This window comes from Paroedura picta, chromosome 4, assembly GCF_049243985.1.
Source record: "Paroedura picta isolate Pp20150507F chromosome 4, Ppicta_v3.0, whole genome shotgun sequence".
Classification (NCBI taxonomy): Eukaryota; Metazoa; Chordata; class Lepidosauria; order Squamata; family Gekkonidae; genus Paroedura; species Paroedura picta.
The window spans coordinates 50,822,110-50,837,098 of NC_135372.1; the positions used below are offsets into that span (position 1 = coordinate 50,822,110).

Consider the following 14,989-nt stretch of genomic DNA (forward strand, 5'->3'; position numbering starts at 1 on the left):
CATGATCGACTCTGTTGAAAGCTAATGAAAGGTCTAATAAGAGCAGTGCCAACCTATCCCAGTCCAACTGGCGACAGAAGTCATCCATCAGGCAACTAGTACTGGTTCTACCCCATGGTCAGGCTGGAAATTGACTGGGATGGGTCAAAGACTGAAGTTCCCTCCAAGAATGTCGATAGTTGGTCCGTGACAACCTTTTCAATCATCTTTCCCAGAAACACTATATGTGAGATGGGGCGATAGTTTTTGGATCTCATGGATCCAGATATGATTTTTTGAGTAGCAGACGAACCACTGTCTCTTTCAGACCTTCCGGGAATTCTCCCATTGATAAGAAGACATTGATTATTTCCTGGAAAGGGGCCACTATTCTTATATCTGATGTCCTTAGCAGCCACAATGGGCACAGGTCTAGAGAGCATGTGGTTGGCTTTGCCATCTTTAGCATCTTGTCCACTTCAGTCCGCATGAGTTGTCTGAGGTTACTCATGGTACTCTCCAAAGATGGCCAAGGGGCCTCTAGTTCATTTTCTAGATCTAAGGTTGGAGGGAGGTCATGGCGGAGTGTCGAGATTTTGTCTGCAAAGTGACTCGCAAATGCCTCACAACTGATATCCAATTGGCTAGTGTTTTGGCACCCTTCTTCCAGAGTGGTGAGAGATCGAACGATCTTAAATAATTATGCTGGGTGTGAGTCAGCAGATGCAATGCTAGTCAAATAAAAGTTGCGTTTTACTGACTTCATCCCCATCTCATAGGGTTTCAACTGCATTCTATAAGATGTTCTCAAAGCTTCATCCTCAGTCTTCCTCCAAATTCGCCCTTGTCATCTCAATTCCCGTTTTCCCCCGCAAAGCACCTCAGTGTACCATGGAGCTCGCTTTAAATGGGTGTGGAGAGGACGTCAGGGAGCTATCTCATCAATGGCAGTCAGCATTCTGTAATGCCAGTTGCTGACCAGACCATTTAGAGAAGTGCTAGGAGGCACTGAGTCCTGCAGAGCATTCAGCAATCCAGTCAGATCCATGAGTCTCTGCAGGCGAGCTGAAATCTGTTTAACGGCCAACTGAGTAGGAGGTGGCAGACTTAGCCAAACCTTCAGGGCATAGTGATTTAGCCATGGCACAGCCTTAGCCGAGACCATATCCATATTCAACCCCATCCTGAAAATGAGGTCTAGGGTGTGGCCTGCCTGATGGGTGGGGCGAACAACAAATTGCAAGAGCCCTAGTGTTCCCATGGCTGACACTAGGTCCAACCCATTTCTGGAGGGTGGCAGTTCAGCATGGACGTTAAAGTCCCCCAGAATTAGAAGTCTAGGGAACTGCCATGTCCAGGCTGATACCTCCTCCAGCAAGGATGGCAGGGCATTTGGAGGTGTACTGGGTGCGTGGTACACAAGCCAGATAGCCACCCAAGGCCCACACACTCAGTTCCTGGTATTGATGGCGTGGGGAAAGCCCTGAAGGAGAAATCCTCTTAGGATAGCCACCCTTCCTCCCTGCCCTGCAGTCCAGGACTGATGAAGGACAGAAAACCCAGCAGGGGCTAGCTCTTTAAGGGCAACTGTTTCACCCTTCCTGACCCAGGTTTCTGACATGCATGCCAGGTCTATCCTATTATCAGCAAAGTAGGTTTACAAGGTATAGCCTTTGTTTTTGAATATCAAAAGAGGATCTGTAGTTCTCAGAAATGAATCAGAGTGGCAAAAAACACAACTTGCAGTGCAAGTGCAGAAACTCAGTAATAAATGTGCTATGCAGCCCTTGTAAGAATGAAAAGCACTTTTTTTGCATTAGCCCCAAACCATGAGACGTTACACATTTATATTAGTTTCTACAAGCAGGTCTTGATTAAGAGTTATTTTGGAATTTGCCACAGAAAGAAATTCTGAAATTCTTCAGTCAGATTTGCATCTAGCTGTTATTTAACTGGAAAAAAAAACTTCTACTGAAGCCCATCCTGGTCCACATGCCAGGTTTTTTTCATGACTTCCAACAGCAAGAACATGGTGGCTGTACTAGAGGTATAAGATACAAACTTTGTATTCAAATTATTATTTTTTAAATGCCATTGAAAAGCCATACTGACTGGCTGATCCCTTTATTTCAGAACAACGAATAGTATGTATATTCCCTGTTCAGTTTAAATTCTGATAGCCCGTCTTCTGTGAGCAGACTGGCCCCTCAAGTGTGCAGTGAGCAGGACATGATGCCAAATAAAGATTGACGTGTGATACATGAGACATCTTTTAAACAAACATCATTATATGACAGGGAGCTGTGGGTATTGTACAGGATAGGGCCCACTCTGTAGTTCAACATCTTTGAACAGCATTAAATTAAAGATGTTGAACTTCCTAGCATTCATCATTAATGGCTTCTTCCTGATCAGAAAAGAGACAAGCTGTGGTAATTGCAAGAAAACATGTATCCCACATGTGTTTTAAACATTTCCTCACAACTCAAAGCACTGAACAGACTGCATGCTACCCTGGGGCTTTCTGAACAGACCACTCAAAACAGGAAACGTCACACACCAGAGTTCTGAGAACAGTTTTGAAAGCAGACAAATCTGGATTGCAGTCTAAAATCAGGCCTCCTAGAAATTAATTTCCATTGCAATCAACAGAAAGGTAATATAAGATAGATGGCAAGATGTACCCTTATCAATTCACTCTGAAGTTAATGAACAGTTCTACCAACTTCCAATAAAGTATAAGAAGTCTGTATAAAGTTATACTTGCTTGTATGTATCATTTTCAATTGGTAGCAGATCATAAGCCATTGCCTGAAACGTGAGTTCATGAAGCACAGTTGACACAGGGTCAAATCCGCGATCGATTATTAACAGCTGGGAGTGGGTTTTGCCCTAAAGAGGGAGTGGAAAATTGACATGTATATAAAGCAGAAAAATGCAGCACTGAATAGCTCATGTAACACACACATTTGTCAATGAAATAATTTGTCAACAGTTTATTATTATTATTATTATTATTATTAGATTTATTTCCCGCCACTCCCTTGCAGCTCATGGCGGGTAACAGCATCCCAAAATCCCCATTAAAACAATAATAACGTTACCAATATTACCGGCATGGCAAGAACGGCAGCTCAACTCCCCCCCCCCCCACTACTAGCAGGTGGAGAGGAGGTCCTGATGATGTTTTGCTTCGGGTCTGAATCCCGAGTCCCCGGGGGGTGAGCATAGATCTATATTATCAGCCCCGGCCTCAACCATAAAGATATTTACGGAACATTCTCCCCTCCCCCCTTTAAATAAAGAGAAACACCAGAAAATAAAAACCACAAAAACTAGAGCTAGACAGAAAAATTATTCTAGCAGAATTAAGATTATAAACATTCCAATGTGTTTCTGTAAAAATTCCCTTGGGGAAATAGAATCTGATCTTCTTTTCCATCATCAGGGAATCTTTTGGGGTCCTATAAAGCAGGGGTAGTCAACCTGTAGTCCTCCAGATGTCCATGGACTACAATTCCCATGAGCCCCTGCCAGCATTTGCTGGCAGGGGCTCATGGGAATTGTAGTCCATGAACATCTGGAGGGCCACAGGTTGACTTCCCCTGCTATAAAGGAATCCCTGTGAAAGATAGATCAGATGTCATTACTATCCCCCCACACGCACATTTTACTAAATTATACTGGGTTTTTAATGATATTGTTTGCCTATCCAGCATCAGCTTGAGGTTTGCTTCTTTTTTTAAACATTATTTTTCAATTCCATACCCTTTTAAGAACAGAAAATCAGTAGTTCAAGCGTCAAGAATATATTCCAGATTTCTTTGGTAAGAGCTCCTATCATTTATCTTTCCCAGATATATTGCCCAAGAAAACAGTTATAAGTTACAAAACTGGGAAGCTTTCCACAGGATTCCCATACTATTCTTATGTCGGGTGGGGGGGGGGGGATTGAGCTTTACCTTTATTTGGCTGCGTTCATCAATTTTATAGAAGTTTTCAAGTTTTTTTTCAACTAGCTGCGCTAGTTTGTTGGCATTATCCAAAGGCTTACTGAAAGAGGAAAAGACATATAATGCTGAACTTTGTTAGAATATTAAATAATCTTTGAAGTGTGTCTTCATGAGCTACTATAGTTTATTTGTCTCCTGTAAATTATGGTGGTTTAATCATTTGTATTTCTCTAAGGATGCCAAACACCCTTACCCCACTTCCAGTATTTTGCACAATCCTCATTTCTGAATATGGAGCTGACAAGACAGAACTCCCTAATATGCAGCTATTTAATTTTGTTGTTGTTGTTAGGTGCGAAGTCGTGTCCGACCCATCGCGACCCCATGGACAATGATCCTCCAGGCTATTTAATTAGCTTTGTTCATTTCTTAACTTTCCCTTTCTTCTCAGACAGAGAACATGGAACAACATTAGACTAGGACATCCACTTGTGAATGAACACAATCTTAGCCAGTTCTTGTTTTCTTTCTTTCTTTTGGCATTCAACTCATCTTTTGAAATTCCTGTCAAGAGGGTACTGTCCAACAATAGAAAAGGTAAGCACAAAAGCTTTCCCTACCACAAACTGGCTCCTCCATTTCTCAAAAGACAACATGGTAAATCCCAAACAGTACAGAATTCTTTTATTGTGTAGCCACCATAACATTCACAATTCCTGAAGTATCTTAAAAACAATTTTTCTGACCTACCTTTTGTACCTTACACCTGGATTTTCCTCTAGAGTTGCACACAAGGTAACAATTTGTTCAGCCATTTGCTCCAGTACGGCATCATTTGTCTTCTCTGTGTTGGGACTGTAACAGTGATAGAACGCATTCGGGACATCAAGAGTAAATACCTAAGTCAAGCATAATCAAGAAACAGTTTCATTAGACTGCAACTGGATACTAGAATGTCAGTAATTTAATTAGAAGATCATTTGAGAACTATGATTTTACAAAATACATTCATTAAGAATATCTCATCATACATAGCTCAGTGTTATCTAATGGGGGGTCAATTTCCCACCTCCTCTAACTTCTAGCATATTTAAGACAAGAAAATCTCTGCAGAGTACATATTTATTATCTAGACATCCCTATTTTAATATGACCTTATAAAAGTACAGTCCTTCCCACTTACTAATGAAGCAAATTATCAACAGGATTCACAGCTTCCTGGTGTAAAAATAACTTCCATCACCAATCTGAGCATATGTTCAAAACTACTTTGGCAAATTCCAAACAGGAAATTCCTTTCTAGACTGAACTTTTAAAGGGCTTTATAAAAGTGTGGCTACTCAAACCTGCTCTTTCTCAAGGGATGAGGCATTTTGCTTTTCTCCATGAAAATTGTCTCAACAGTGGGAAACCAGTTACGGAATTCTCTCATGAGGCAAAGGAGTTACCTAGAAGATCAATTCGAACCATGCCTCTGATGTGTTAGGGTAATCCTATAAATTCAAATATCATACACCCATATAATGAATGGGAGAGCTAATCTTGAGTCAGACATTGTCTGCCCTAACACATGAAAAGATAATTCAGTATATAAGGAAGCATCTAAAGAACTGAAATAGATAAAAGTTTCGAGTCAAGGGGGAAACACTTCTCGTTCCCCAGATGAGGCAGACATAATTAATGTCTAAAGATTTCCTGGCAAAATTAAACTGACACCTGATTCAGGGATATGAAATTTCAACTAGAAACTTCTTAGAAGACACCTATTTCTTACATAATTTCTAGGAACACTGATATGTTCAAACGTCTCATCAATACCTCAGGCTGAAATAAAAAGTTAATATTCTGCATCTAAGCATGGAAATTCAGCGCCAAGAAAAAATAAAATGTAGGATTTGCATATATTGTGCAAATTGGGTAAATTTGTATATCTTACTCTGCATAATTCTGCATTCTTTTGCTTTTGCGTGATTTATTCTGGTTTTGTTAGTCATGAGAAGGGGCAAGGAGCTATTCAGAACACCGAATACCCACCACAAATCACTGGAAATATAATTTCAGTGGACATTGCTACACGCTTTTTTCTTTAAAAACAATACAACATTCTCATAAAGTTGGCCACTAAACCTAATGCCACATTTTGCACTTTTTTACTGTGCCCCCGAAGATTTGTTGCATACACATAGAGAGTGCTCTGGCTCTGCTATGTCCTGTAGATACTTTGTAAAAGGACTCAGAAATAACAGTTCAGTGACTAAGTTTTACCTGTGATTCATAGGGGAGAAAGTTTATATTTATTTCTTTGCACCGTCTTATGGCCTTTGAACAAGATGACTTCATTCTGTTGAAAAGTTTGTCATCACAAACTGAAAGGGAAACAAATGGAAAGAAGTTAAAAGTAATGTCTCTGCAAAGGAAGCCTTAGTCACCAAACTGAAAAATGCAACTAAGAAAAAGCCAAGGGTTCGATCCAAACCTCATTTTCCACAGGCAGAAGGGCACTTCCACCAGTGGAAGAGAGAAAGAGATTGTGATTTTTGCCAACTGTTCTGTTCATGTGCAGATCATCACATCGCACCCTGCCCATATGAGTCTCCTATCACCAAGGATAATGTTTCAGGAGCAGAGAGGATAGATTGTTCTATAAATAGGGTTGTGCTTATGATAATTTTGACCCAATCCTTTGACTTTCCTCCCCAAATATGTACAGCACTGCATAGACTGAGGCAAGCTTTTTATTAAGCTGCAATTGTTATTATTGTTGTTGTTGTTATTATACCACCCTCCCAGAAGACCAGCTCAGGGTGGTGTACAACATTTAAATATAACATTAATTAAAAACATAAAATAAGATTTAAACTAAAATTAAGTTGTGCAGCAATGTCAGCATCGACTAGACAGATATTATATCGCTCAGCTCTCTTAGAACAAGATTGCAGTTCAGAGGTGGCTTTGATGTGTGTGGGGGGTAGATGTTATCTAATTCAGTGGTCCACAACCTTCCGGTTGCTGCGGACCGCTGCTCCGGAGTGGCGGGAGAGGGCGGCCCGGGGCCCCGCGCATGCGCGGACAGTCCGCACATGCGCGTTTGCGCCGCCGCCATGCCGGTGGCCACGGCTCCCTCTCCCATCCCCCCCGGGCCGCCAGCAAATTGGCCGCCAAAGCGGCCGATTAGCTCGCGGCTAGGCAAGCTTCTCTTCCCCCCCCTCCCGAAACAAGAAGCTTGCTGGGCCGCAAGCTAATCGGCTGCTTCGGCGGCCGATTTGCTTGCGGCCTGGCGAGCTTCTCGCTTCGGGGGGGGGGGGCGGAAGATGGAGCTGCGACCCGGCGCCAAGGCCTTCGCTGCCCGGCACCGGGCTACGGCCCGTGGGTTGGGGACCACTGATCTAATTCACTGGCCCCAATCAAACATCTCGCAGAACAACTCCATCTTACATCTTACAGGACCTGCAGAACTGTACTAGTTTCATCAGGGCCTGGGTGTACTCTGGGAGCTCATAATGCCCCGGTCCTGGTTGACCCAAAAAGATCAGAAAATCTGTAACTGGCTTAAATAATCTCCTGAAGATACTGGTAAGATATTTTTAAAATATTTCTTCAGCTTGGTTTGGTTGAGCATAGTCCCCTACTCAAAACTCTTTCTTATTCGTAAGTAAGCTCTGTTTTGTGTAAACACAAAAGAAGGAAGAGAACCAGAATGTATGAGGGAGCAAAACGTGTCCCAGACATGTGAAGAGTGTCAGTCAGCTGAAGTTCTAATGATCTGTCCACATTTGCAAGGCAGTGAATAGCAGCTGGCTGTGATGCAGAAGCAGGCAATCGCAAAGTATCTCTGAATGTCTCTTGCTTTGAAAGCTCTATGGCATCGCCATGTCAGGTGTGACTTGATGGCACTTCCTACCGCCTCCAAAGTTAAACCTAATTCTTCCATTCCATCTGACTCCTGGTGAATACCCTCCAGTTGCTCAATGTCATAGATACAAAAAAAAAAAAAAAAAGGTGGGGGGGAGGGTAAGGAGAAGTAGAAAACAGAAAATTGCATTCATTTGCATAAATCAATAAATACTTACAGTCAGTGAAGTAAACATAGGCTGCTTTGTACTTGCTGGCTGATTTACTTGCAAAGTCACTTATAAGCCCCTCTACAGACTGAAAATTAACACAGTATTTTGTAGTTAATTATGAATATCATTACCAAATGCTATTTTGCCTGTTCAAGACACTGAGAAAGCATTTAAAAATACTAATTATCTATTTCTAGGCAGTATTATTCTAGAAGTGACCAGTAAGTCTAAAATATCTCAAGACAACCCTTCAAAATTAGTCTGATGGCAGATTAGTTTGGCCTTCTTCTGAGCTTTTTTGCACTGCCACTGTGAAAGGCAGGTGGCTCGGGGAAAGTAAGCAAAGCATAAATGAGTGGACATCAATATTTCCCACCTCTCAGTATCCGTTGCAGCTTCCCCTGTACTTTTCAAAAAACTTACTGAAGGTCAGGGAACAGTTGGCATGAAATGTGGTAACTACCTCTTTTATACGAGCAGAAGTGTTCTGTGGCTTTGCAGAAGGGTTTGGATCTAACCCAGAAGGGGTTTGGATCTAACCCAGTCATGTGAGTTAGATCAGTAATTCAAGCCATAATTTACCATAAGAGATAAAATTGTAATATATCTGTAATCTGTAACCATTAATAAAGCCAGTAAGGGGTGCTGGGAGGAGCTGGGACTCACTGCCTAACCAGCAATCAGGTCGGCTATTCCAGCTGTCCATTCCTGATTGGCTATCCATCCAACGAACAGCCAACCAGGAAGGATGTCCCACCCCTGGTTGCATCCTTCTCCAATTCTCCAGGCCTTGGCTGGCTTGCCCGGGGGGGGGGGGGGGGTGGCCTAGCACCCGTTGGATTCAGGAATACAACGGGCTTTTCTGCTAGTTTATATATAACTTCTACACAAGACACAAAGGAGATATATTAAATAATCTACAGCAGTATTTTCTTTGGAAAACGAACCTTTACTGTAGGTGTGATGAGATAAATGGCTTTCATGTGTGGGACCGGTTCACGATTTTTGTAAACATTCTCCACAACTATAAGATAAGAGATCAATGATGCAAAAAAGTACCTTATAGTTACAAAAGTTATAACGATCTGTTGAAATGCTGTCTATATTTTATGCTGACATATTTAAAGTCTGTTGCATAAAAAAAACTGTGCCTAAAATACAACCTAAAATACAACTTACCTTATGCTATGAAGATCAAAATATTACTACACTGTATGCTGTATGATGTATTATTGAAATAGCAAATTCCACCACGAAAGCAGTAAAACAAGACCACCCACAGACAAAGTAAGGTTTCTACATACTTGGAAGATTTCCCATATAAGTAACACCCCCCCCCCCCAAATGGGCCTAATGGGGACTGTATACACTCTAGAAGTAGTTATAGAATATGGAGAGCAGCTGAGAACCATTCAAAGAAAAAAGGAGGGTTGAAATAAAAACTCCCTGAGGGCTGAAACAAAAAATCCACACTGCCATTGAAATTTGCTAGTCACTGTATCAACCTAATCTATCTCACAAGGTTATTGCTGTAAGGATGAAATGAAGGAGGGGAGAACAATATTGTAAGCTGCTTTAGGTCCCCATTTGGGAGGAAAGCAGGGCATAAGCATCTAAATAAAGTAAATAATACCGTTAGCTTGAAGAAAGTGTTGATAGTAGGTATTATTATTTCTAACCTAGGGAATTGTGTGTTTCTGTGATTTCACCCACATGTTAAGTAGAACCTTGTTCTATACAGGCTCCAGAGAAACCAATAACTGGTAATTAACTGCTGCTGTTACTTAGTGATTTTCATATCTAAAATTAGTATTTGTCAGCTTGCCGCAGGGCCAGTGTATGGATCTGCTACTGGGTGTATGTCTGTGATTGTGCATGATGGAAAAGGCTAGGATCTCCTTCCACTAGGATTATATGGCAGAGTAGTTCATAGAGGCAGGCTCATCAGTTAAGGTTGATTAATTTTTGCCAGTCCTACTTTTTTATTACTCATCACACACAAACACAGATATTTGTGGCTAATCTACAGATATAAGAACACACAGGAAATATCATACAGGCCCACCCCCACTCCCAGGAGAAGTTTAAGCAAGATAAGATGAAGCTTTAGACGTTTAGGCCACTATTTCAGAAGGTTTTCTTAATTATTGTGGAGTTCCTTTTTCGGACCTATGAGAAAGTGGAGCATCAGCTCAAAAATCCCACCATTGGTTAGAGCAGCCTTTTTAAACCATTTGACTGTAGAAGAGCCCCTGATTTTTTTTTTCAGACTGTGAGGACCCCCAGAAGTGATGTCAGCTTGTCAACCCCTGCCACACCTCCAGAAGTGATATCACTATCCATACTTTTAGCCCTCCTTTTGCTCCCTCCCCCCTGCCTTTACTACTAATAGAAGAGAAGGAGTTGTGAAGACAGCCTGGACCCCTTCAGAACTCCTGGGGCCTTCAGGGACCCCGGGGGGCCCCCCCGAACCACAGATCCATGGTTTGGAATCCCTGGGTTAGAGCTTAAACTATTTTTTAGTTTAGCATCCAAGGCTTTAGCATGCAGTTTCAAAACTAGTGAGATAGAATGACTTTGGGCGAAGACAGAAACAAAGATCGCGAGGACTATTTTCTTAATTTTATCCACACAAAGAAGCTTACAAAAATATACATTTAAAAAACTTTACATAAAACATAGGACAAAACAAAACAACAAGCAGGCAGAATAATCTAATCATGCCAAGGCCACAGCTAAGAACCAAAATCACAAATCTCCTCAAATGACAAAACAGTGTGACTGCATGCTGCTTTCTCTCCCTCCTCCCACAGGATGTGTATGTGCTTGTAGGAAGATGCTCACCAGAAGAAAAACTAAAGTAACTCAGCTCAAAACAGGGAGTAGCTTGGGCAAAATACAGGTTGTTACAGTGGACAGACATCAGAGTTAATTGCAAGCGGCATTCTTGAACTGGCTACTGTACTTAATATGCAGGCGCCTATGATAGCAGGACTCCATGTGACTATATACATCTGTCTGCCTTCCTTACTATTCTTTATCTGTTCAAAAGCATGTCAGAAAGTGAAAGTAGTAGGGAAGTAATCTCTTGAGTGGCCATATCCTGGCAGAGTGACTTCTAAAAGCTTGGTTCAATAAGAAGTAATCCACAGTTTAAGACAGTTGTGATAAATCTATATGAACATTTGGGCAGGTTTTTTTTTTTAATTATTACCCTGACCCCCATAGTTTACGGCAGCATTTGTAATTTCTTTCACCCACAGGCATTTGTAATGATAATAATTATTCTTGTAGAATTATAATAGTTTGAAAACTGGCCAAAAGTGATCTCATAGGTATAGTGATGGCCACTAGCACAGATTGTCTTTAATGGATTAATCAGATTCACGAAGGACAGGGCCATCAATGACTACTTGGTGCAGTAGTGAAGAGTGATGGCCTCTAATCTGGAGTACTGTGTTTGATTCCCCTCCCCTCCACACACAGCCAACTGGGTGACCTTGGCCTAGTCACAGTTCTCTCAGGCCCATCTATCTCACAGGGTGTCTGTTGAGGGAGAGGAAGGGTAGGTGATTGTAAGCCACTGTGAGACCCATTCGGACAGTAAAAATCAGGTTACAAAACTTATTTTTAAATCACAGTTCTTCTTCTACTAGCCATGATGAATAATGAGAGCCTCCTACCCAGAGGTAGTAAACATCTGAATACTGATGTTAGAAGGCATTGGCTCTATGCTGTTTTTTGGTCCTCCAGGTCAGCGCGGGAAACACAATGAGGGCCACTGGTCTGACCTGACAGGCCCTCTTCCTAGTGAGATTCATGGTAGAGCTGTAATTGGATTCAGGTTTCCCAGTCTAACATTTTAATCACTCCCTGATACTGAGTGATCAGGGTGACACCTTGTGAGATCAACAGCCTGGTACAAATCCTGTTGCTCTATACTCTTCATTACTACAGATGAAGAAACAATCAAGGACCCCCCCCCCCCAAAAAAAAGGCAGATCTTGTCAATAAAGCAAATATGCTGCTCCCTTTGTTCAATACAGAAGGTGTCAGGAGCCTGAGGTACAGGTGCAAATGAAGCAACAGAGAAGGAAGATGTGGAGTAAAATGTAAATGTAAAACAGTAAAAAAAAGAGTGGGTATCCATCAATCTCAGTGCTCCTGTGCACTACAACTCTATGACTACACTGCTGCACTCATTTCTACCATATATCTATATTGTGAGACTCTGTGAACTGGGAGATCCTCTAGGCTGCATTTATTTGTACTTTAATTGTGACATACTGACAGCTGCTTTGAACCAGGAGACTTAATGTATATATTTTTTCCTTTGTGATTTTAGAATGCTATTAAGGACAAAGGCAGGTATTGAAATCTAAAAATGGTGATGTGGAAGAACATTAGCTCGGCTTCTTCCACTTCTCAGCTTTTAATGGCTGGGGGGAAAATAATAGCAAAGGAAACATCCACAACTTTAATATTTCCCAGCTACTATTCACTGATGCTGGCTTTCCTTCTTCCTCAAATGCACCATCCTCATGTGCTTCTCAGAGTGATGACAGCATCTAATCCCATAATTAAAGGAAGCAACTCCCTAACCATTATCAAGATGCTGTTCTTTGGTATGAGGCCAGGGGATTAATGTTCCTCCATCGAAAACTGGACCTTCTCATTGATGAAAGACCGATGGTATCAAGTCTTTAGGTATTTTTCCTTGAAATCTCAACCTAACATCCTTCAGAGGAACTGAAGCATGCACTTTTCATTTATTCCCCTTAGAGGGACTCATTTATGGCTCTGAAGCAGACCATCACCAGTGTACTGATGATACCCACTTCTATGTTACTTCTTCCAAACTGCCTGGTGATGCTGTAGAGGTCCTGAACTAGTAGATGCTGTAGAGGTCCCCTACTGCTGTAGTGAAATGGCAAAGGATGAACAAACTAAATATCAGCAAGACAGAAATAATGTTGGTTGGGAAGACTGAGGCCCGGAAGGACATTGTGCTTCTTACTTTTAATGGGGTCCTGCTGAAACTTGCTGACTCAGTTAAGAGCCTAGCGGTTATACTGGAACCAGCATTATTAGGCCAGGAAGGCTCCCACACTTCCGTCACTTTACAGAATATACAAAATATACAATATAAAAGTGGTTTTATAAAGGGGTGAGAACTGTAGTACATATGAAACAGCTCAGGAGGTCATTTTCATAAGGAACAGCATTGTAATCTATTGCATTGTTTACTGTGTGTATCAACTTCCTTTACTGCATTGTCTTTTACCATTGCAAGTCAATTTTTGCATCATGGCTTGTCATGAGTTAGACTGGTTTTATTGCCATAGACAGGATTTTTCCTCCCTGCATTGTTTGCTAGTGCTGTAATCCTAGCCCTATTTACATTATTCATTGGCAGCTTTGCTTTCTGTTTGAAATGATTTTTATGATTTGTAATCTGCCTTGAGTCGCAGTGAGAAAGTAAATGAAACAAATAAATAAAAATTAAATAATGACTTAGACTCCCAAACCACACCTTACTCATTAATTCAGTCAGTGCCTTCTTGGCTAAAAGAAAGTATGAGAGGGGGAGGAAAAAAATAAAGAATAGTGTTGATAACCAGTGCTCAACACCACCAACCTCTTTCAACCGCAAGGTTTTAGTGTTTTTTTTCTAATGGAGTGGCCCATTCGCCTTACAATGAGATTCCTCTCCAGCTGGCAGTGGACAATTTGTGAAATATTAAGAGCTGCAACTGTTCTTAAGAACTTCTGTATATTTTCTCCAATAAAGAGGAAGAACCAGAAAGTGGTTACAGATACACAAACTCCTTTAGTGCCAGAATGGTCAAATCTGATTCTAAGAAATGTGAACAGCAATGAAGAGCCTGGTATTTTGTAAAAATAGTCACGTCTGGCTCATTAAGCAGATAACTTCTTAGAAAACCTTTAAGGTGGCGAAAGTGTTTCAGGAGTTTAAAGGATAGGGGAGAGTTTTTGGTTATTCCTTGCAAAGGCTTCAGCTGACAAGATTTGCTTTCATGAAAAGACAGGCATCTGCTCAACAGGTACTTACCAGTTATTCCCTCTGCCAATAAGTCTGTCATTTTACCGCATGATGACAGAAGCTTTGTAGTGAAGTCATCAAGAAGAATTATCTTTTAAAAAAAAAAGTATAAGTAGTAATTTAGGCAACTAAATATTACTCTAGATATCTACATTTAAATCCACTTTTACAGAGATCATAAACTTAAAACTACATATTGGTCACCACCTCACATACACAAATGTCAAGCTGTTTAATATGCTATCAGTCTGTTACAGCACTTCTACAATGTGACTGTTTTGCTTTTTATCCTCTCTGAGGGGATTTCTGATTTTAAGAAATATTTCATTCATTTGGTTGGTAAGGACGCCTACGAAACAAGAATAGGTGTACATAACACTGATCATAAATTCTTTGGCTTGAATTGAACATAAATTCTTTGGCTTATATTTTAAGAAGAGGTTAAAATATTTGCAGGAGGAAAAATCACCTACTGCGGCCTGAGAAGCTTAAAACAGTGCACACCATGATGTGAGCTTTCCAGGAAGTTATGAACCCAGACTTTAAATAAATAATATTAGCAAAATTAAAATGTTTCAAATATACCATGTACAAACCTGGACCACGTACCAATACTAGGGTTTGCCCATGCTTCTTATCCCATATGTGGGACAGAAAATTTCCCCTGGAGAAACAGAACCATAGAGTTGGAAGGGGCCATACAGGCCATCTAGTTCAACCTGCAACTCAATGCAGGATCAGACTAAAGCAGGGGTGTCCATGGACTATAATTCCCATGAGCCCCTGACAGTGAATGCTGGCAGGGACTCATGGGAATTGTAGTCCGTGGACATCTGAAGGGCCGCAGTTTGACTACCCCTGGCCTAAAGCATCCATTATAAGTATCTATCCAGGTACTGCTTAATGACCAGCAGTGAGGGAGAGCTCAC

General features: G+C 41.2%; 1 protein-coding gene and 1 long non-coding RNA gene across 2 annotated transcripts in view; one reads left to right on the forward strand and one right to left on the reverse strand.

Moving 5' to 3' along the window:
* The window catches only part of LOC143835349 (uncharacterized), a 27,481-nt gene extending 16,547 nt beyond the window's left edge, over positions 1-10,934 (forward strand). Inside the window, exons 2-3 of the long non-coding RNA XR_013230106.1 lie at positions 4,384-4,529; positions 10,810-10,934. This is a non-coding gene — a long non-coding RNA (uncharacterized LOC143835349). The remainder of the gene's footprint in view (positions 1-4,383; positions 4,530-10,809) is intronic.
* The window catches only part of STXBP3 (syntaxin binding protein 3), a 38,233-nt gene that overhangs the window by 17,418 nt on the left and 5,826 nt on the right, over positions 1-14,989 (reverse strand). Inside the window, exons 3-9 of the mRNA XM_077332808.1 lie at positions 14,070-14,151; positions 8,944-9,020; positions 8,003-8,081; positions 6,198-6,298; positions 4,683-4,831; positions 3,942-4,032; positions 2,747-2,871 (exon numbers count right to left, since the gene is read on the reverse strand). Coding sequence (XP_077188923.1) covers positions 2,747-2,871; positions 3,942-4,032; positions 4,683-4,831; positions 6,198-6,298; positions 8,003-8,081; positions 8,944-9,020; positions 14,070-14,151 — 704 coding nt within the window. The remainder of the gene's footprint in view (positions 1-2,746; positions 2,872-3,941; positions 4,033-4,682; positions 4,832-6,197; positions 6,299-8,002; positions 8,082-8,943; positions 9,021-14,069; positions 14,152-14,989) is intronic.